Source organism: Sphaerodactylus townsendi, linkage group LG04, assembly GCF_021028975.2.
Source record: "Sphaerodactylus townsendi isolate TG3544 linkage group LG04, MPM_Stown_v2.3, whole genome shotgun sequence".
Taxonomy (NCBI): domain Eukaryota; kingdom Metazoa; phylum Chordata; class Lepidosauria; order Squamata; family Sphaerodactylidae; genus Sphaerodactylus; species Sphaerodactylus townsendi.
Window position 1 is genome coordinate 69955724 of NC_059428.1, and position 22110 is coordinate 69977833.

Consider the following 22110-nt stretch of genomic DNA (forward strand, 5'->3'; position numbering starts at 1 on the left):
TCATCTCTTACTGTGTGGAGCTCAGGAGCAGAAGCGATGCCTTATTTTTCCCACACGACGGTTAAAGCTGTCTCATCAGTTTCCTCTACTACTTGCACCCAATATTTTGTGGTGCTGCAGGGATTCTCCATGTCTGCAGCTTTTTGCTTAAGGTTTTCTAGAAAAGTTCACTCTGCAGGCTCTGCTGCTGGGCACCTTTTCAGTCCAAAAAGTACACAGTTGTGCTCAGCTCGTCCTGCCAATCGTGGCAATATATAGTTTTTCCTTCTTTAAAATTTTTCAATGAGCTGTCTTTGAAGCTACACAGACATGATATGAAAGTCAGCATGGATTCTGAAATCGTGTCTGCCTAGCTTTGAAGACAGCTCATCGAAAAAATTTTAAAAAAGGAAAACTATATATTGCCAGAATTGGCAAGATGAGCAAATATAACCATGTACTTTGGGGGCTGAAAAGGGCTCAGCAGTGGACCCTGCATAGCAAACATCCTAGGGAAACTTGCAGCAAAAAGCAGCACCACAAAATGTTTGACACAAGAGCTTTAACCTTGGGCAGGAGGAAATGGCAAGGGATGAGTAAAAACTTCTTTTTCCTCTGGTGCCTTTTTTGTCCATGCTGTTCAAACCAAAAATGAGGAGGCAGCTTTAAGACATCCCTGGGGTGTCTTATTTGTGTTATGCATAATCAGCCAGTGTCAGGAACAAGTCAAATATCACAGTCTGTAAAAGGAGCAAGTTGCAATAGCCCACTGCAGTCAGACTAGTACAGAAGGGAAGGTATTAGGGACACACACTTTAAAAATAATTGAAAACAGCAGGTTAAGCTGAACAAACAGCTTCCCTGTTCTATGTTCTACCAGCATTTTGCAACCAGAACTTAAATTGTAAGTAGGCACATGGAACACTTACCTCAAGCCTTTGAGTTGCGTGGTGAGACTGAAGTGTAGCCTCCTCGTATTTCTGTGTTTACATATGAGGGGGCAGCCCAGTCCTCCCCCACAGCTAAACGGGGTCATTTCCTGGTTCTTAACTCCACTCAGAAGTCCCAATAGTATAGAGCTGATATTCTTTTCCCCCCTTCCCCCCCCCCCAAATGCACACACATACACTCTCTCCCTCTCCCAGCCTCTCTCTCACTGCTGCAGCAGGAGAGAGGCTTGTTTTTAGTAAGAGGCTTGTCTGGAAATAAGTCCCAATCATCTGGGAGGGCAGAAGCAGAGTGGGGAGGTGGGCTACAGAGTGGGCTACAGCCAGAAACAGACCCTGCTTGTGCTGTTCCTTGCAAAAGCCAACTGTTATATCAATATATCAAAATGAGTATTAGAGAAGCAGCATGGAATCGGGCAAGGAGAACCGCATGGATGGCAGTGCAAGGAGGGGGAAGGGTGGAACAAGACAGGTTGGCCGTGGGCAGAGGTAAGAGGTCCAGGGCAAAGCTGTGCTCACTGGAAAATCTCCTCACTCTGGCAGCAAAGCAAAATTAAATCCATGCTACAAGTCTCATTTGCCGTGGGGAGACTAGAAAGTGAAAAATGGGGCTTGAAGAAATACATTCATACAAGTAATCTTGCTGTGACAGACATTTGCCGCATTTCGCAGCAGGTGCCTTGTGAATAATCAGCCATCTTTATTTTCGTATTGATGGCTGCTCAACCAAGGGAAATTCTCAAGAAAAGGACAGAGCAGGCTTAGTTTTTAAACTTTCCAGAATAACTTGTTAGTTTAGAACAGCATCACAAGTGACTTTATACCTTTAAAGCATAAGTAGTATTTTAGGTGTACATAATATATTACAATCTATCTGATTTGGATTCAATATTGACTTTATTTTTATGGTCTTGGGTACACACACAATTACAGAGGTTCTGTAATACTCATTTTATGGAACAATGTGTGGATTTAAAAAGTAACATCCACTTTTCAGAAAATAGTGTTTCCCCAGAACAGTTCTATTCAACAGACTCAACTGAAACACAGGTCACTTACCAAATCTGATGCCATCTTGATTTTCAGAATGCACTTCTTGGAAATGTATACCTGTAAACAAAAAATACATGTCCTTTATTAGAAAAGTAAAAAATTTACATGTTTTATAATTTTACAAAGTGTATATCATGGACAAGTCAGGCAGCAGGGCCTGCCCAAGCTCACATTCTTTGGCAGCAGGGCCTTCCCAGCCCAACCCTTTTTCTGCCTTTCTGGCCTTCGGGGGAGGGACAGCAGGGGAGGGCAGCCAAATGCACCCACATGTGACCAAGGCACATGGCACCAGGCAACTCCCACCCTCCCACCCCAAGATACGCCCCTGTTGGTAACTACTGAGAGTTAAAAAAACCCAGAGAGATAGCACTAATTGTCAAATCCCAGGGTAATCTGGGCTGGGCATGATGAGGGTGCCCAGGAATGTAAACAGCAAGCTAGGGGATAAAAAGACAAAAAGATAAAAAGCTGCGGGGGAATGTCTTCCAGTGCTAGCCTTTGTGAGGATAAGCCTCCTTTAAGAGATGAATGGGAAGGAGAGCAGTTATCAGGCGAAGCAGGTTCAAAGGAGTAAGTAGAAAGGTTCTCTACAAATGGAGTGCTCTGGTTAATAACGTCAATAAAGTATTGATAACTAAGATTTCTGAATAATTTACTAGCCAGAAAATGCCATCTGGTACCAGGAGTGGGTGTATATTTATAGAGTGGTCATGAAGTGAACAAGAAGCTGAATAGAGCAGCTTAGAGTCCCAGGTACATTAGATTATGATGCAGACAACTGGAAAAGATTCAAACAGCAGTTTGACTTATTCAAGACAGTGTAGATGTGGAGAAGCAAGACAAGAGGAAGGCAGCCCTATTTTTGAACTTTACAGGGCCCCAAACTGATGATTTAATACCTTTTCACTAACTTCAGATGAGAAGTCTAAATATGATACAGTGATAAAACATGTTTCAGGAGCATTGTATGCCAAGTAAAAATGAGACTTTTGAGAGATACCTGTCCTAAAAGAAAGAAGTGCTAGGGGAAGACCTTGTTGTGGCTGATACATTCCTACGTTCAAGAGGCAAGACATCTAAGCTGAGGTCATGTGTATATATTTTGATTAGGAAAACGTACCTGGTCTGAGACGCAACAGGGGTAAGATCTGTTATGGCTGCAAAGTTATTTGCAGAAGTTGTTAAAGCTAGAAAGTAGACTACTGTGAGTTTTTATTTTGATCTTGTTCATTGTGTATTATTTAAATGTCTATTGATGAAGAAAGAAAAAGAGTAAGTTGAAAGGAAATACTGCCCATGATCAGACTTTTGCAAAACATGATGAATATTGTTGCAGTTGGTTGGCCAAGACATTACAGACCAGCACCATGTAATCACTTTCAGGAAGTGCTTTCTGTGCTGGATGAATCTTGTTAAAAATGGAAAGACTTGTGGTTCTTAAGAATATGAAAATGGACACATTAAAAACATTGCATGAAGACCATACAAGTATTGAAAAGTGCAAAAAAGAGCCAGAAATATTTTGTTCTGGCCAAAAACCAACCATGACATAGAAAAAACTGTAATGTGGGCTAAAAATAGAGTCCCGCCAGTCAAAACTATTCATTCTACTGTAGAATGAACAGAAGTGGGTAAAGATTTGTTTGCATATGTGGGAAGAAATATGTCCTAGCTGAACTATTTTATTATTACCTGGAGACAGATTTATTTAGAACATTTCTATACCGCCTCTTCAGAATCTTGTTGAATGCAACTTACCATTAAAAACCACAACATTAAAACATGTTGCTAAAACACAAGCCACTGGACATATAAGCAGGATCAAAACTATCCATAAAACAGCAACAGACCATTAAAAAGGATAAGATAAAACCCATTATTAAAAGCCAGGGTAAAAATATGTGTTTCAGCTTGGTGCCTAAAAGTAAGTAAAGCAGATGCCAGACACACATCAAGTGGGAAGGAGTTCCAAAGGTGAGTTGCCATCACAGAAAATGCCATCTCCAGACTCATCTCTGAAGGCAGGGACACAGAAAGCAGGGGTTGAGAGACAGACGTTAACTGGTGGATTGACCTTTTCTTATGAATACCATAGCTTCCCTGGAAAAATAAATCTTGTGTTTGCCAGATTTGGTATTCCTGCAATTATCCAGACAGATAATGACCCTTAGTTCACATGTCATGAGTTCAAGAGTTTACCAGTGAGTGGGGTTCAAAGCATCCATTTGAAGCCCAGATATCCAGTCTAATGGTCTCACAGAAAATGCAGTACAACTTATTAAGACGTTATTCAGTAAAGTGCATGAGATTAGTATGGATCCATATTAGCTATATTAAGATGCAGATCATCATGGAAAAGCTCCAGCTCTGTTATTTGAAGACCAACTTGAACAAGATTTCCCTGCTTACTAGAAGCAGAAGATGTGAGAAGTATATCAACAGAAAGAACAAATGAACCATATGCAAAAATGTTATGACAAGAGATCAAAGAATTTACAGCCATTACAACCAGATGACCAAGTGTTTATTCATGATGATGTAGCATGGACAAAGGCAGCAACTGTGGTTAACCAAGAAGCTGCTAAGTCATACCTTGCAGCAACATTACATAGGCTCATTCTGCACATGCAGAATAATGCACTTTCAAACTGCTTTCAGTGCCCTTTGAAGCTGTGCGGAATGGCAAAATCCACTTGCAAACAGTTGTGAAAGTGATTTGAAAACGCATTATTTTGCATGTGCGAAAGGGGCCATAGACTACTTTGAGAATGTGATGCAAGGCCACCCCAACCTACACAAAATACAAGGGCTACGTAAGTGGACCAATGTGACTCTCCTTTAGAGCAAAAGTCTTAGGCATGTCCTACAAGCACAAAGCACCACAGAAACTGACAGAACATGATGATTTTGTGTCTCACTCATGATTTTATTATTAGATATGGTGGTAGAATGAACAGTTTGTTTTACATGATTAGAAGAAATACATGAAAATAAGGTTCTTTTAAGAGATGGGTAAGAAGGAACAACTCAAGACTAAGAGAACGGTGTTATTCAGGCAGAGAAGTTTCAAGAGAGCAAGCAAAAAGAATCTCTACAAATGGAGTCCTTTGGTTAATAAAGTAATTCTATCTATAGAAGATATCTGCTTTTGCCAGCCACCAGAGAGACCACCACAGCCTCCTCAAGAATAATGGCCTCTTCCAGAGTAAAGACTTGCTCAAGAATAGGCCAAAAAAGCCAGGAAATCAGCATGGCCCCAAATAAGGTTGCCAGCCTCCACATGGGACCTTGATGTTTTTTAATTACAACTCACCTCTATACTATAGAGATCCACTTCCCTGGAGAAAACAGCAGCTTTGCCATACCTCCACCTGGGATGGGGGAGCTCCCCACTCCTTTGGGGCCCTTTTCCCTGGCGCTTTTCAGCTGGCTGCAGGGAACTGAGGTGCAGTTTCCATGTCATCAGCAAAGTGAGGTCACTTCTAGTGATAGGCAAAAACTCTATGGTAAAAATAGCTTTAACCATTTTTGCCAAAATACCAAAGCATCCTCATGTTCTCGGTGATGAAGTCACTTCCAGTGTATGCCAGAAGTAACATAAATGCATCATTAATGATGGGGGGGGGGGATGGGCCTCAGTTTGCCACTGCAAGTTGCCCTGCCTTGCGTCCACCCTGCTGTAACCCTGCCCTGCATACCCTGCCTTATGAATTATTGGATTTCATATTATTTCTCACACTGTGTGCTGCAAAATGCCAGTTTCCATGTTTGATTGGGTGGATAGCAGAGTGTCCAAGCTGAGAGCAAGCCTAAGGCAAAACAATCTGTTTGCAAATCTATACTATCTGGATGTCTCACAATAAGGACATGAATCTTTGATTATCTTACCCTGCCAGAATACTTCTTTAACATAATGGAGTCTGTGGAACTCCTGAGCACCACACCTCGCTAAGTTGTTTCTTTGGAAGTCCCTGATACTGTGCTTTTGATAAAACATTTCTCCAAACAATTGCTTCTTCCATGCATTTCCTCAAGCTCCAGAAACAATCTCCCTAACAACAAGATCCCTTCCTAAATCACTCAAGCCTCAGCCAAATTTGAATACTTAAGGCAGAGACTGTAGGAAGTACCTCTGCATAAACCATTCAAGGTTTCATTGATATAATCAAGGACCAATTGGCCCCATTGTCCCAGGGAGTAGAACAATAGATAGAGCTGCTAATTAGCTCAGCCCTGCAGCCCAGCATAGAGGCAAGAAACAAAACCTAATGCCAAGGGCCACTTTTCCTGCCAAACTAGCGATCTTATAAAAGTCCTGCTCACCTTAAGCTCATTGCTCATTTCTGACCTGAACCTCCCTTGGTCAAGTTGGTGTGAGACACAATATATCGTCCTTTGCTTGGGTCCCTATGCTGGCATAGAGATTCTTGCCTTCTTCTGGAACTTCTCTGCAGATCTTTGGTAATGTATAAGTCCCCTGCTTTCCCAAATCCCATTCTATCATCCCACCTATCTTTTCCTCCCTATCTAATTACTTAGGAACTGTGTGTAAGTGCCTTAACGTCTCACTGTGTGATTGTTTGCAACCAAAACTTATATAAAAATATTTAAACTGCAATTTGGTCTCTTTGTGCATTCTCTGCAGATACGTTTCAAGCCGTTTCTGGTATACATAGTCTAAAAAGATCCCCTCCCAGCCTACCACTAGCATTGCCAAGCAGAGTAATTCCTCATTGCTCTATAAAATAAGTTTGTTCACTGTTAAGCTGGGTAACACTGTCCTTCCAGTTGCCAGTACCTGCCAACCCTATTTGTAAAGTGAACTCTATGGTATAACATCCCTGTTAAGTTTCCAAACTTCAGCAACTCTAGCATAGACACTAAATGGTAAGAGGCTAAAGTGGGGAATAACAGGTGGCTAGCAAATTCAAAAAGCCTATGAGCCAGTCCATCAGCAAGGCCTGGGGTCTTTAAAGTCTGAAGTGATGAAAACTTCTCTGGGGCAAGGTAGGCAGAATTCCTGGATGGGAGTGGTGACAGGGTATACTTCAATGCAAGGATTTTCTAATGTTTACAAGCTGGGTGGGGGGGAGATAGCTCCTGAGAATCCCCCCCCCCCTTCGTCAACTCCCGCCAGAACTTCACCCAGTAGGAGAAAAGGGGTTACATTTGCACACAATGTCACTTGTAACACCATGCCAGAAGTACCATTGTCATGTTAAGTATGACATTAGTATTTTCCCCAAACCCTTTGATTTACTCACAAGGTTTAGGGTACATCTAGAGCATTTCCAAGTGCACCTTCGCATGTGTCCTGGACAGTGCCCAAACATGCCCACTGGCATTAGACATAAACAATATCTTTGAACAAAAATAGAAACCACTGCTATTTAATGTTGCTAATATGATGTCAGTGTGGCATAACAGTTAGAATGTTGGACTAAGGCCTATGAGGATCAAGTTCAAACCCCAGCTCTGCCATGGAAACTCCCCAAGTAACGCTGGTCCCATCACATTCTCTCAACCCAGGGGTCTGCAACCTGCGGCTCTCCAGATGTTCATGGACTACAATACCCATCAGACACTGCCAGCATGGCCAATTGACCACGCTGGCAGGGGCTGATGGGATTTGTAGTCCATGAACATCTGGAGAGCCGCAGGTTGCAGACCCCTGTCTTAGCCTAACCTAACTCCCAAGAGTGTTTTAAGGATGAAGTAGAACAGGAGAGAACAATGTGATGAGCACCCATGAGGGAGAAAAGTTAAATATAAATCAATAGATGCTCAAACATAGCCTGTCAGAAGTAAGATAGAATACTAAAAGTAATGGATGAATATACACATTCTCTCTCTCTCTCTCCAGGTAACTGTTCTGGAATGTAAAGAACCTCTTATTTTCTGCTCTATCAATTTTTACTCAGCAGTGCAGTTCTAGAATTTTGTCATCTGAGAAACCCCACCTTTACTGAATAACATTTAACAGATCACGTTTTGAGTTTTACAACATGATTTAGGAATGCAGCCACAATCTGTCTGCCCTAAATACCTACTTATTAGTCATGTATGCATTTCTCAACTGTTCTACAAACATGAGGCTTTCTCTCAATACTTCACCTGCAATTCTGAAATCATTAAAGGACTATGAATAACTGTGCATTTTTAATAAAGAGGCATAGTATTTCTTCATATCTCTTAGTACTGTATTTGGAAGTGGGACCTCAATATTAAATCTCCAAAAATGCATCTTGTTTCCCTGAAGCTGTGCTGGTACTTTTGTTTTTCTCACAACTGTCCACAAAGTCAGTAAGCTACTGTAGTGATCATTTCTGATGTAGTCTCTGAACAGGGAGGATGCAAGTACTTTAAATTAATTTTTACTAGCATAATTATGATGTGCTCGTCAAGAGCCACCAGGTACCTTTGGGTAGATTACACATCGCTTTCACATACAGCATCTTTGTAAGAGACAATTCTCAAAGTGATTAAATAGTACACTATTTAAAAGCAGCTGTCACACAGGTTGCTTTAGTCCTAGGGCATTGGTAAATGTGCCACCAGAATCATTCCTGTGGGCATTTGCCAGCATGAATGATTGAGATTACCATCACCTAGGAACATCACCTAGGAATTCTGCATTGTAAGAACGGCCACGTGTCTGTTCACAGTAATTTTTTCAGTAATTATTGTAGTCCACAAGTGTCTGCAGTCACAGAACCAGCATGGCATTTGATACTGTGAAAAAACTCTACTCTCAGAATTTCAGTTTTCATTTCAAAATGCCAATTTTCGAGCCCTTAACAGGTGTAAAGGGAACCATGAAATGATGTTATCTCTAAAACAAAAGAAGCCAGCATTGTCATGCTGCTTAATTGCTTGGCCAAACATTGCCAGGTCAACTGACCACCTATCACTTTGCAATGGTCATAATACTCCATGGGGAGGGGCTATGGCTTAGTGATAGAGCAGCGGTTCTCAACCTGTGGGTCGCGACCCTTTCACAGGGGTCGCCTACGACTCTCTGCATCAGTGTTCTCCATCTGTAAAATGGATAAATGTTAGGGTTGGGGGTCACCACAATATGAGGAACTGTATTAAAGGGTCACGGCATTAGGAAGGTTGAGAACCACTGGGCTAGAGCATCTGCTTGGCACATAGAAGGTCCCAGGTTCCAATCCTCCCCATCTTTTGTTAAAAATGATCTGATAGAAGAACAGACAAGACTGATTGTGATGAACCAATGGTCTGATTCAGTATAAGACAGCTTCATATATTCAAGCCACTACTGATTACGATTTTTTCTCGGTTAGATTCTGTACTCTAATCTAGGAAACAGGTAGGAGCAGGGGCATAGTGCCTTGTACCACATCTTTCTCTTTTCCAGACTAACAAAAGCAGCAGAACATCTAAGCTACTTAGGTGTACATATGGATTTACATTTATCTATACAAGGTATAGAACTCAGGTTTCCAGAGTTCTGCCTTTTTCACAATTTATAACCTGACAATTTGAAACTTTGATGTAGTACAAATACTATATGTTCTTCTTTCATCCAAATTCGTCACACTGCAGAAAGGAAAGGGAAGTAAAGTGTAAACATTTTGTACTATACAAATGAGTAAGAGGTTAGAAAAACCTCTTCACGGTATATACACACCCTACTTTCTGTATCATGCTTATACACGTTTTTCACAAAACGTGCTGAAACCCTAATCTTAACTGCTTTTTCTTTGAGTCAGTAAATATTCAGGTCAGTAATTATAGCTTTGCCTGGATATTTTTGGGAAAAAAATTTAAACCCAACACAAACCAGTGAAATAATTAAGAACCTAAAAACAACTGCAATAGAACAATAAAGATTATTTAAAATTCATAACATCTATAAAATTCATTAAAGTTACTCATTAAATCTATTTAAAACCTATTGAAAAATTCATAATATCAAAAGGGAGAAACCATCTCTTCAGCCAAAGGCCAGGGAGAATGTCTAAATGCATGCAAAGAAGATGCTTTTCACATTGTTCCACAGTCTCAGGGCCACCACTGAAAAAGCTTTATCATGCTTTCCTCCCCAATAGGTCTCCCAAGGGGTTTAAAAAAATGCAAAGTAAGCAAACAAAAACAAACAGTGAGCTAAACACCCTGAGCAGACCTGGGGTCCACTATGGTAGTCTATCTATGGCAAAGACTGAGAGCACGGTCTATGAACTTGTTGGTTCTTGTGAAAAGGCTCACAACCTCTGGGTGTGTCCAGGCTTTGACTACCTGCTACAATAGCTCAGCCACCTGGACCTTACAGAGCTGGCAAGCCATTTTCCATAATACCCTTCCTTTCACACTACAGTGAGAGTATTTATATTAACAGAATTGCTTCAAAGATAGTTGTAGTGATGCATGTTATAGGGCCATGGTGGCGAACCTATGGCACTCCATATGTTCATGGACTACAATTCCCATCAGCCCTTGCCAGCATGGCCAATTGGCCATGCTGGCAGTTTCTGATGGGAATTGTAGCCCATGAACATATGGAGTGCCATAGGTTCACCACCACTGCTATAGGGCCATACTAAGCAGATGAAAAGAAGCTACCCATCCGGTACATCCTAATTTATCTAACTCCATTAAAAACAAACTGCTTTTGGATCTTCCAGGTTTTTTTAGCATCAACCATGGCAGCAACATAAAAAGCTAGTTTGGATATTGTAGTTAGTTTGAAGAGGAAACAGGCATGGAAATAATTTAATGGAAATTTTAAGTACTTGTATGTCTAGTTACTTCCCTATATGGACCAACTACTTTCTCTTCATTTCCTCTGCTTTAAAGTGGTGCATTAGAACAGTGAGACAGAGAAGGAGGGACACTTCTTGAATTAATTACTTTGTTGTCTATGCTGGCAATCGGAGCAGATGGAAAGAATAGAGCTATTGGTATTGGTTTGGATGCTGTCCAATATCTTCAAACGGGTGTGAATGTACGCAGGTGCATGCAAATACAAAAGAGAGAATATACTACGAACACTTCATTTTAGTTATCATGCCAAACTATGCTTAAAGATGTGTGAGGATATCATCAATATTATTTCAAAGCCTCCACAGGCTACTCGCCATAAAGATGGGAGTGCAGTTCAGAATTAATTAAAAACAAAATGAAGATAAGGAGCTGTCTGATGTTTGAGGTGATCTCTTGAAATTTTAATGCAAGTCAGCACTGTCAAAGTAGATACCACATACATCATATATATCAAAAATACCAGAGAATATGTGCCACTCGAAAAGTTTAAAATGCCTATTCAAATAGGTAACCTTCCTACTACAAAATTAATGCACAATAAAATGCACATTGGAAGCAATATTGCTTTGATTGAAAAACATTACATCACAATCTTTAGGCAGCATTCATATTTAGTATGTGTCATTCCAAGATATACTTCAAATGTAAGAGGTGGAAGGAGGGGGTGACAGCTTCGGCAGTAAGCTAGTTATGGAAATTAACAGTATATACTAAGAGAGTGAAGCCTGCATTCTAATCTATTTTGAAGTTCACATCTCATGCAACTACATATGTCTTTCATTGTGGGGTTGTGAGAATCAGGCAGGGCCAAAGATACAAGAAAGCTACCTAACAAGCTTCGAAGGGTAACTTTGTCCCTCTTTCATTGTCCCCTGCCAGTAGTTTTGTTTTGTATTCAGTCACAGATCTTCAGCGACTCTCCTTCCTGTTCATATGTCATCATCGATATACTAACATGTTTTATTAATCATTTTATACTTTTATAAAATATAAAAAGTTTGCTTTAATGTTGTGATTATTTGCCTCCTCTGGAACTTTAAGTTGGGTACAAAGGTGGTATGCAAATGTTTTCCATAAATAATATTAACATTAACGTTAGAATTTCCAGGCAGATAGTGGGAAGTTAGGTAACGGAGAAAAGCATAATGGAGAATGCCATTAAAGGATTGGGAACAAGAAAGGGGAAAATCTGAATACAAAATATCTGAATGTACTACACATTATCATCATCAGCATTTTATACCCCACAAAATTGGCAGGAAAAGTGCAGCTCCAGAAAAACAGGGGTCTCAAAAATAATATATACACACCCATTATTTCACAGCATGAAGCAACTAAGAACGTGAAAAGCATATCAACAAAATACTAACATTTCACAAATTGTCACAAAAAACAACACACACTATCTAACAGTCCCCCTCCCCCACACAAAACCAGTAAAAAGTCATTCATATCTATCCACCAAAATGTATACTGCTGGCCCCATTAGCCAAAAACTACTGTGGTAAATGCGATAGGGCACATAGTAAGTGAATCTAAAAATCTGTGCTAACCGTTTTTTTATGAACAAATTTCTTTGATGCAACTCAGTGGTACTCACCTCTATGCCAGCAAAGCTAAAAACCAGAAAGAGCTGAGGTTTGCAAAGGATGGTATATGCATAGGTAGTTGATAGTTTCAATTATTTTTCAAGATCTTTTGCACATCAGAATATGCAGCAATCTAAATAGAGATGCAGACTATGTTTTTCACCAAAAAATCTCTACTACCCACCCACCTGCATTTACCCCTTGCACTGGAAACTCATGGGTGTCTGCCTCTCTCCCTTCCCCCCTGCCATTTCTCAGGTGACTGAGAAACATGCAGCAGTTTTCTGTGTTTCCACTCTAGAGTTAAGATTATTGTATAAACTTACTTTGTCAACAAAACAGATGGACATTTAATGATTTTGCCTTCAAATCTAATGGTCCCGAAAAAAACTTTTGAGGCCAAGGGACTTGTGAATTGATCTAGGGGGTTTTTTTGTCTTGATATCATGTGTCAAATCTTTAAAATCTCTGTGAAGAGAAGATACTGCAACAGATAACTGCTGCAAATACTGAGCGGTGATCTGGTTTCCCAGGATTAAAGGGTCCTCCCAAGAGAGGCTAAGAACATGTATTTATTTACTTTGGAAAGTGTGAGTTGCAAAAACCAATGGGCATGACATCATGGCATCTACAAACATGTGTAGCCCATGGCAGGTGACAACTCCGAGAAATCACACTGCCATCTGAACCCAGAGTGCTGCTGCTGGAACACCACTCCCTTTTCGCTTCTTCAATGCTGCTAGATTGGCTTTCTGACAAACAGAACAGTTTTGAATAATGGCTTTGCCTTGATTTCTGACTCTGGCTCCCACGAAATAAGTGTTAAACCAATTATCCAGACCATTGCTGCCCATGTGAGTTCTTTCATGTAATGATGATGAATTATTAGACTTGACATGTTACCCCTCCCTTTCAGGCTCGGGTCAGCCTAAAACCATAATAACATAGAAATAAAAATAAACATCTAATAAAAACATAACTACTAAGATGGTATTTGTATATTAAATGTCTTTACAGTGAGAAAAACCACCACATCAATGGGACTTTGATTAACATAGATTAATGGGTGAGGCCTAAAGGCATAAGGATTTTAAATCTGGGAATATTAGATGGTGGGGGACCAAGATCTTTTCTCACCCAACGACCTTCTGGGTTCTTTGTTAAATCTTCTGATTTGGCAAATTGCTACACCCTCTTAGTAAAAATAGGATCCAATTTCTCAATGGAAGCATTTAATGCTGCCAGACTGGGATGCGTTCTTGGCTGCCTTATCAGCTCTTCTGTTTCCTTTAGCTACTTCAGTATCTGCTTAGGAATGACTGTTGCAGGGTACCACAGCTACTTCAGTTGACCAATGAACTACCTCCAGCAACTGAACTATTAAATCTCTATGTTTTACAGTTCTCCCTCCCAATGTGAGCATTCCACGTTCAACCCAGAACTCACCAAAAACATGTAAAACATCGAATCCACATCTTGAATTTGTATGCATTGTGGCTGTTCGTTCTATACTAATTTCTAAGGCTCTGGTAAGCATCCTCAGTTCAGCTGCTTGAGCTGAAAAGGAAGCAGGGAGAGAGGCAGCTTCCACAGTACTATATAAAGAGTGGTGGTGAACCTATGGCATTCCAGATGTTCATGAACTAGTAGTCCATGAACATCTGGAATGCCATAGGTTCACCACCACGGATATAAAGTGACAACCACATATCCACTGAATCTTTTGCCACTGATCATAAAATTGCTGCCATCTGTACACAATTCCAAATCAGAATTGTCAAGAGGAACATCTTTAAGACTTCACAAGTGGCAAATGTTAAAACTAAAGTGTGAACACAGTCATGCTCAAGGGGTTCTCCTGGGTTTGGCACGAGGGTAGCAGGGTTCAATCTGGTGCTTACTTCACACTTAATTCCCAGGCGATCCACGGAATAGCCTTGTACTTTGCCATTCTCTGAGTGAGCCAATGTCCCACCCCTTTTGCTCCAAGGTAGCTAGCACTGCATGGGGCACATATATAGTCAGTGCTCCCCCAAGAGTAAATTTGGATCATCTGAGACAAGCAAGGAATGTGAAGAGATTCCATTTGACAGCTTCTTCCATTAGGGAGCTTCTTCCATTAGGAGCAGCAGTGGCGTAGGAGGTTAAGAGCTCGTGTATCTAATCTGGAGGAACCGGGTTTGATTCCCCGCTCTGCCACATGAGCTGTGGAGGCTTATCTGGGGAATTCATATTAGCCTGTGCACTCCCACACACGCCAGCTGGGTGACCTTGGGCTAGTCACAGCTCTACGGAGCTCTCTCAGCCCCACCTACCTCACAGGGTGTTTGTTGTGAGGGGGGAAGGGCAAGGAGATTGTAAGCCCCTTTGAGTCTCCTGCAGGAGAGAAAGGGGGGATATAAATCCAAACTCTCTATTAGTAGGCAGGTGGCTGCAATTGCTTTAAAGCATGCTGGCCAGCCCACTGTGCCCACGATTATCCAAACATATACACAGCACCCCACTTTTCTTCTCTGTGATGACCAAACAGTTCACCTACTTTGTAGGTCCTACAACTTTGGATATCACTCCTGTACTTTCCATTTGACATAAGTTCTCTTTTAACCTCTCAAGTATTGCAAAAGATACCTTCCTTCAACCTTAAATTACTTGGGGAACTGTTGGATCAACATGCATATGATGAGTACCTTCAAATTCCCCAAGATCTTGAAAAACATCAGAATATGTTGCAAATAACTGTTCACATGACAACATTTTAACTGGCAGTATAACATCAACTTGACGAACTGAATTCAAGGTCTCACAACCCATCCTACCTAACAATGGAAGAGTTGATACATTTGTTACATTGAACAACTATCTGGCTTTCCCCTTTGAAGGACAACCTTCAAGGACAATAGTGCCAAGAGACTGTATCTGTGTCCCACCATATGCTGCAAGAGTTTCTTATGTCCAAGTATCTGAACTGGAATCTCTTCACATTCCTTGCTTATCTCAGATGATCTGTCTGGTTGCTTAGAAAAAGTAGCCATAGTTTGTAGCTAAGCAGACATTACTTCAGCCACTTGGCACATTTCAAATGTCTTCTCTAGAGTAAGGTAAGGCTCCTTCAGAAGTCTTTCCTTCAGCTTCTAAGTGCATCATTTTGCATGTGCGGAAGGGGCCTTAGAGAGCTGGGTATGTTCAGTCTGGAGAAGAGACCATTAAGGGGTGACATGATAGCCATGTTTAAATATTTGAAGGAATGCATGTTGAAGAGGGAGCAAGCTTGTTTTCTACTGCTCTAGAGACTAGGACAACGAGTAATGGGTTCAAGCTACAGGAAAGAGGTTCTACCTAAACATTAGGAAGAACTTTCTGACAGTAAGGGCAGTTTGCCAGTGGAATACACAGTTTGCCAGTGGAATACACTGTCTCAGAGTATGGTGGAATCTCCTTCTGAGGTTTTAAACAGAGGCTGAATAGCCATCTGACAGGAGTGCTTTGATTGTGTATTCCTGCATGGAAGGGGGTTAGACTTAATGGCCCTTGCAGTCTCTTCCAAATATATGGTTGCTCACACTTAATTACTTGTACAGATCAATTCCAGTGAAACCATTTTCTATTCATTGAACTTCTTGAAACTTAGCACTTAAGAGATAAGGGGGTTGATTCCGTGTATATAGATTTGCAAAGGAACAATGGGATTAAGGTATTTCTCAACTCTATATGCTTATTGTATAACATTATTTTCTGCAAAAAGGCATGTTATCTTCCAAAAAACTCAAAACCAAGAATCTTTGATAATAACCTTTAGTTGGAGAAATTGCCAAAACAATCTTACAGAAAGTCTGGAAAAGCATGATATCATGAATGGGTTAATGGAATTCATTTACCAAAAAGTTTAAGCATTGTATGAATATACCATTTCATAAAGGTAAAGATGCAAGCACCAGGTCATTGCTGACCCATGGGCTGACATCACATCATGACATTAGGAAGACTTAATTTATAGGGTAGTTTGCCAGTGCCTTCCCCAGTCATCTAAACTTTACCTCCAGCAAGCCAGGTGCCCATTTCACCAACCTCAGAAGGATAGAAAGCAGAGTCAACCTTGAGCTGGCTACATGAAACCGACTTCTGTTGATATTGAACTCAAGCCCTAAGGAGAGCTTTGACTGCATACTGCAGCTATTCATCTGACTGGGATTCTGGGTTGTAAAAGAACAGAGATACTGGATCCATGTTAGTTCTCAAACTAGTCCATTGACCTACGGCTTAGCTGAAGGATGACACAGAGATAAAATGTTTACTATTTGAGCAACAAGTCCAAACTTCATAGCTATGTTGGACTTTTAAATAAGAAAAACACAAGTCAAACATTTCTGCAAAAGTTTTCTATATGGTTTTACTATCAAATGTCCCAGGAAAGGACAATTGCTGAATGGTATCTTACATTATAATAGGAAGTTGGCCAAATCTTTGGATACTTAAATCTGGTGACTCAAATGGATGACAAACAAAACAGATCTTTTTACAAACCTGAAGAGGGCTGCAGGAGTGCATAATAATGTGATTTAAAAAAATACAGCTGGTGGTTTAAAAGCCCCAAAATGATAAAAGTAAAGCCTGTAGCTTTAAGCAATAGATTTACATTGTGACTGTTGCTAGGCAACCACAGCATTCCAGGCATCAGTTCCTTTGATTAAAAGGAAGGGGGAGAGGGTAAAGTTTTTTCCAGGCCTATTTTTAGTGTTTGATGGAGCCTTCGCCAGGTGGGGCAGAAATTAAATAAAAAGTAGATGAGCATAATAGCATATATTGTACCTTCCAAAGCAGCCATTTTTCCTACAGGGAAACTAATGTTGCCAACCTTCAGGTGGACAACCTCAAAATTATAGAGGTCAGCTCCCCTGTAAAAAATAGCTTCTCTGAAGGGTGAACCCAATGGCATTATATGTTGCTAAAGCCACTTCCTTCCTGAAACCTTGTTCTCCCAAGGCCCTACCAACAAATCTCCAGGATTTTCTCAACCTGGAGCTGGCAATCCTAAAGGGGAAATGATCTCTATAGTTGGGAAATCTGTTGCGATTCCATGAGATCTCCAGACCCACCCGGAGGCTGGCGACACTATAGGGAAAGCATTAAGAAGGAAATGGGGAGGGCTATGGAAATTTTCAGGAAAGGGAAAGAAGAAATATCAGTGGGGGACAGGATGAGGTGCCTCCCATCCTTGCCAGTTCCCACATATATTTGACACCTTGGTGTGATTTTGATCTTACTGACTAGAGACCCCCTTTTGAGATGACTGTCAAAGCTGTGTCTCATTCAAAGATTTTATATCCCTACTATGGCAAAACAGAGTTAGTCCTAATTATTCCAATTAGTTGAACATGGTAGTTTAAGCTTAAATTGACTGTAAAGTTTTTTATTATTAGAAAGGCACTATCATCCTTTGAAAGGCAAAGGATACTTGTGTTTTTGTAAAGTCAGATTCCACCATCCTGTTCTTAGTCACTAACAAAACAGCTGAGTGTATGTAAGAACCTTGGATTCTTGAGTGTGAGTGAATATTCACGTCACTGATTTTGACCCCAATTCCAACTTAATTAGATATTCTTTTTAGTTAGCTTTTCTTCCCCTAATAAAGCACAACCCAAAACTTTTCAACTCTAGGTGGAAAATCTGGCCATCATTTAGTCCCCACAGTCTAGCTCTGTAAACTGCCTGGATAAAAGCACACCTGGAAAGCGCATTTAAATAGTTTTGGGCTCTTTAGAGGTGCAATGGGGCAGATATATCTCCCCCTAATAAAGCACAACCCAAAACTTCAACTCGGTGGAAATCTGGCCATCATTTAGTCCCCACCTTTACTAGTTTTCTATACTGAACTTTTTTTAACAGACTCAATTAACCCTGAACAGTCTTGCTCTGTAAACTGCCTGGATAAAAGTACACCTGGAAAGCACATTTAAATAGCTTTGGGATCTTTAGAGGTGAAATGGGACAGATATATCAGTGAGATTTGCCCAAGCAACCTGTTTTAACCCCGCTTCACTATAGCTGTTACAACAACCAAAACTTTTACCAGAATTTCCAAGGTCCTAGAAAGCATACGGTACAGACAAAAACTAGAAGACAAATGAGTGCCCCTTCTGGCTCAGATTTGGATTCAGCCACTGAACCATTACCGAACAGAACACCACAAGCACACATCTGTTGAGGTCACGAAAAAACCATTTAAAAACGTATTCAATTATAGATTATCAGAACTATAGCGCTACTCAAACTTCTACCAACACAAAAGAATGTTCAGACAGAAAAACGTCAGGGCAATATAATCTTAGATCAGTCATACAATAAAATACTGTATTTGTTCCAGCTTCAACATCCAATTTTAACGCTTCATACCTCTATCTCCTATGCAGAGTGCCTTTAAATAAACACGAGCTTCAGTTGTACTAATGGAGAGACCCCCGATGATGAGACACAGCTGCATGTGTGCTCGCAACCAAAGAGGACGAGGAAAAAACGCAGGCAGAGTTCCGATCAAAACGGCCTTTGCGCTTTAAGTATGCTATTCCAATAATCGACCGGGTAAGCGAGGTGAGATCTTTGCATTTCGCAGCACTCGCCCACAAAGGAGAGGGAAGGCGAACCTTCTGAACTCCCCGAGATAGGCATGCTCCCAAAAGCTTCGCGTGGAGCTTACCGGAGGTAAGGGAAGCCGACTCTTTGTTGCTCAGTTTCAGCCCTGCCGGAGGACGACGCTTTTCCGCACAGACAGTCTCCTTCCCCAGGGAGCTGCCTCCGCGCCACTCCTGCCAAGCGCCCTTCCCTGAGGTGAGAGGAAGAATAATTAAACCCCTCCGGGCTGCCAGGCAGGTAAATGAGAGCGCGCGCTCTGCTGCTAGCTGCCAGGAGGTGCTTGTTGCGCATCGGGAGGAGGAGGCGGTCGTTTCCTGCAGCCAACCTCCCTTTGCCCTTTATCGCTTCATTCCCCCCCCCCCCCCCGCGCAACCCGGCAAACGGGATTAATGTCCTATTATTCACTTGCAGGAACCGAGAGAGTGGCGGAGAGGAGGGGCGACCGGTTGCTATTTGTTAGAGAAATCAGTAGATTTCCTCATAGCGGCCAACAAAAGGGTTTAAACCACAAAAGAAGAGGCTTGAAAGCCACCAAGCACATAAACTAACCAGTAAACCCAGCGGACTACTAACTTAACTAGGAGTAAACGCGTTTGTTAGCAACCCCAGCATCTGAAAGGGGATTTCCGTGATGTCAAAAGTTCTATATGGCTGCTTGACCAACACAGGCACACAGGCTGAGGCAGGAGAAGTCTGGCCTTATCTTAAATACTAAACAGTTTATCACAGCAAAAGCTTTTGTTGGATGAATGAAATGGATTTTTATCAGATGAATGAAATGGATTTTTATAGATGTGTTTGTGCATAAACAGTGTGTCAACGGGACATAAAATGTAGGACAGTGAGGTCGTAATAATTCTATGTAAAATTCAAAAGCGTGCTGGTCCCAGAGTCAATCGCTGGTATCTCCACTTGTAAGGACAAGGTAGTAGAGACAATGCGAAAGACCTGCTGGTCCTAACAGTTAATACTGACCTTGATAGACCAGTGGTTTGACTTGGTATAAGGCTGTTTGATGTGTTCTAATAATATTGGCCTAGCAATATTAACTTTCAAGTCTTGTATAAATCTGACCTGGATGGCCCCAGCTAGCTGGATCTCATCAGATCTCAGAAGCGAAGCAGGGCCAGAGGCAACAATGGCAAACCACCTCTGTTAGTGTCTTGCCTTGAAACCCCAACTGTCCTCATCCTCATCACAGCCTGGGGATGGACCAATCAGATCCCACTGTGCTGCAAGCATTGCAAAAGTCACTTGGCTCAGCCTGCTGCAGGGATCTTTTTAATGTCCCAATTTGCTGCTGGGAATGCGTGAAGTAATGAGATAGAAAGGACCTCTATACATAACCAGAATTTCATTCCTTCAGCCCGACTCTCCAACACAGATTATGTGGATCCAGGATTCTAGGTAAAATTGTGTGATTTCTAGAAAACCTTTACTCCTAATTTTAGAAATCAGCAGTAGAATCTCAGAGTGTATTTCTTAATGAAGCAGTGATCCCCAACATGGTGCCTACTGGTGGATTTCATTGTCCTCCTGTAATGGAAGCAACTGTTTCTAAGGGGGGCATCTTCTGTAGACCTACAGGAAAGCCAAGAATGGCTCTGAATCTGCCCAAAGTATGTCTTCCCTAAGATTACCTTTGTAGCCCACTTCCTGTCTGATGTTAATCATGACTTAGGTTTTTAGGAGGGTTTTCTTTTTTGGAGGTCTTCACTGTTTCAACTGATTTTTTTTTAATTGTAATTTGGCTTGAAGTAAATAATAGGAGGAGAGAAGAATTATGGAAGCTGTTTTGGGTTCCTGTTGAGCAGAAAGGTTAGCTGAAGTAAACGAAGTAAATAATTAAAGTAAATAAAATATGGCTAAGGACGAAAACTGAAAATTGAATAAAATATTTACATTAAATTAATATTTTAAAAATAAAGAAAATGTTCCTCAAATGAGAGTTGCACTGTGATATATTTTTTAATTTTGCTGTTTAAAAGCACTATGATGGTGTTTACATGGATATGCATTCATCTTTTCACTTACTGTGAAAAGATAAACATAAATAACTCACACTGGTGGACTTTTAGAGAGGTTTGTTTTTAGTTATAGATACTATATAGTGCAACCTTACATCAACCATATTTTCCATAGGTTCAGAGAAGCTTGAAGAAAATGAATGTCACAGTCCTGGTCTTAAGGTTAGAATATTGTTTGAACTGTTATGAGTTTGCAGTCATCATAACTCTTATTACAGACATAAAAGTGACAGGGGTTGTTAGATTAATTTTGTGTTCCCTCTCACGTGTATGGGTGTAGAAATTCACATGATCTCATTTCCTAAACATGATGTGGAGTTCACAGTGAGATCACTTGAAAAATACAGGTAAGGAAGTCAACCAGAAATGTCAGGAGAAGAGACTCACCTTTTGGTATCATTCACTTGTTTCTGTTTATTTGCAATAAAGCAAATAAGACTACCATTCTTCTTCCTTCTATGTCATGAAGTCACCAGTTGATCTTGACTCAGCTTAACTTACTGCACAGACTGGTTGTGGAAATAAAATTGTATCGGGAGATGTACAATAAATAGATGTACAATAAATAAATATAAGTGCACATTGACTTCTGTGGTACAGTGGTGATTAGGGTAGGTTAAGCACAATCACATCTCCAGTTTAAGTGACATATTCGTATGTGGAATGATTGTAAACTGGTGCATTTGTATTGTCAAAGACTGACACAGTGTGTAGCAGACTTCCCTCTGTGATACACCCCTGAACTGTTTTAATGGGGTTTTTATTGTAACTATTGTTTTATTGTGTTGTTCACCACCCAGAGCCCTTCGGGGGAGGGGCGGTATATAAAACCAATTATAAATAAATAAATAAATAAGTAAGTAAGTAAGTAAGTAAGTAAGTAAATAAATAAATAAGATGCCAGCCACAAATGCAGGCAAAACATAAGGGACAAGTTCCACCAGACCACGGCCACATAGCCTGGAAAACCCACTACAACTGGTGCATTTGTCCTTAACATAACTTACATCCCATTAATATGCCTGCTTACCGGTATTCAGAAATAATCCATGCTGAATGTAACTGTCTTTACTTCCTGGTAAATATGAATGGAGTTGCAGC

The 22110-nt window shown here is 40.8% G+C and overlaps 1 protein-coding gene across 2 annotated transcripts in view; it reads right to left on the reverse strand.

The window, feature by feature from the left end:
* Nucleotides 1–19270, reverse strand: part of TMPRSS2 (transmembrane serine protease 2) — a 41829-nt gene extending 22559 nt beyond the window's left edge. The window contains exons 1-2 of one of the 2 annotated variants that reach the window (XM_048495349.1): nucleotides 19047–19270; nucleotides 1986–2036 (exon numbers count right to left, since the gene is read on the reverse strand). In XM_048495349.1, the coding sequence (XP_048351306.1) occupies nucleotides 1986–2000 (15 nt within the window). In that variant the 5' untranslated portion in view covers nucleotides 2001–2036; nucleotides 19047–19270. Of the gene's footprint in view, nucleotides 1–1985; nucleotides 2037–18745; nucleotides 18997–19046 lie in introns of those variants that run through there. The other variant, XM_048495350.1, reaches the window with a different exon arrangement.
* Nucleotides 19271–22110: the final 2840 nt, after the last annotated feature.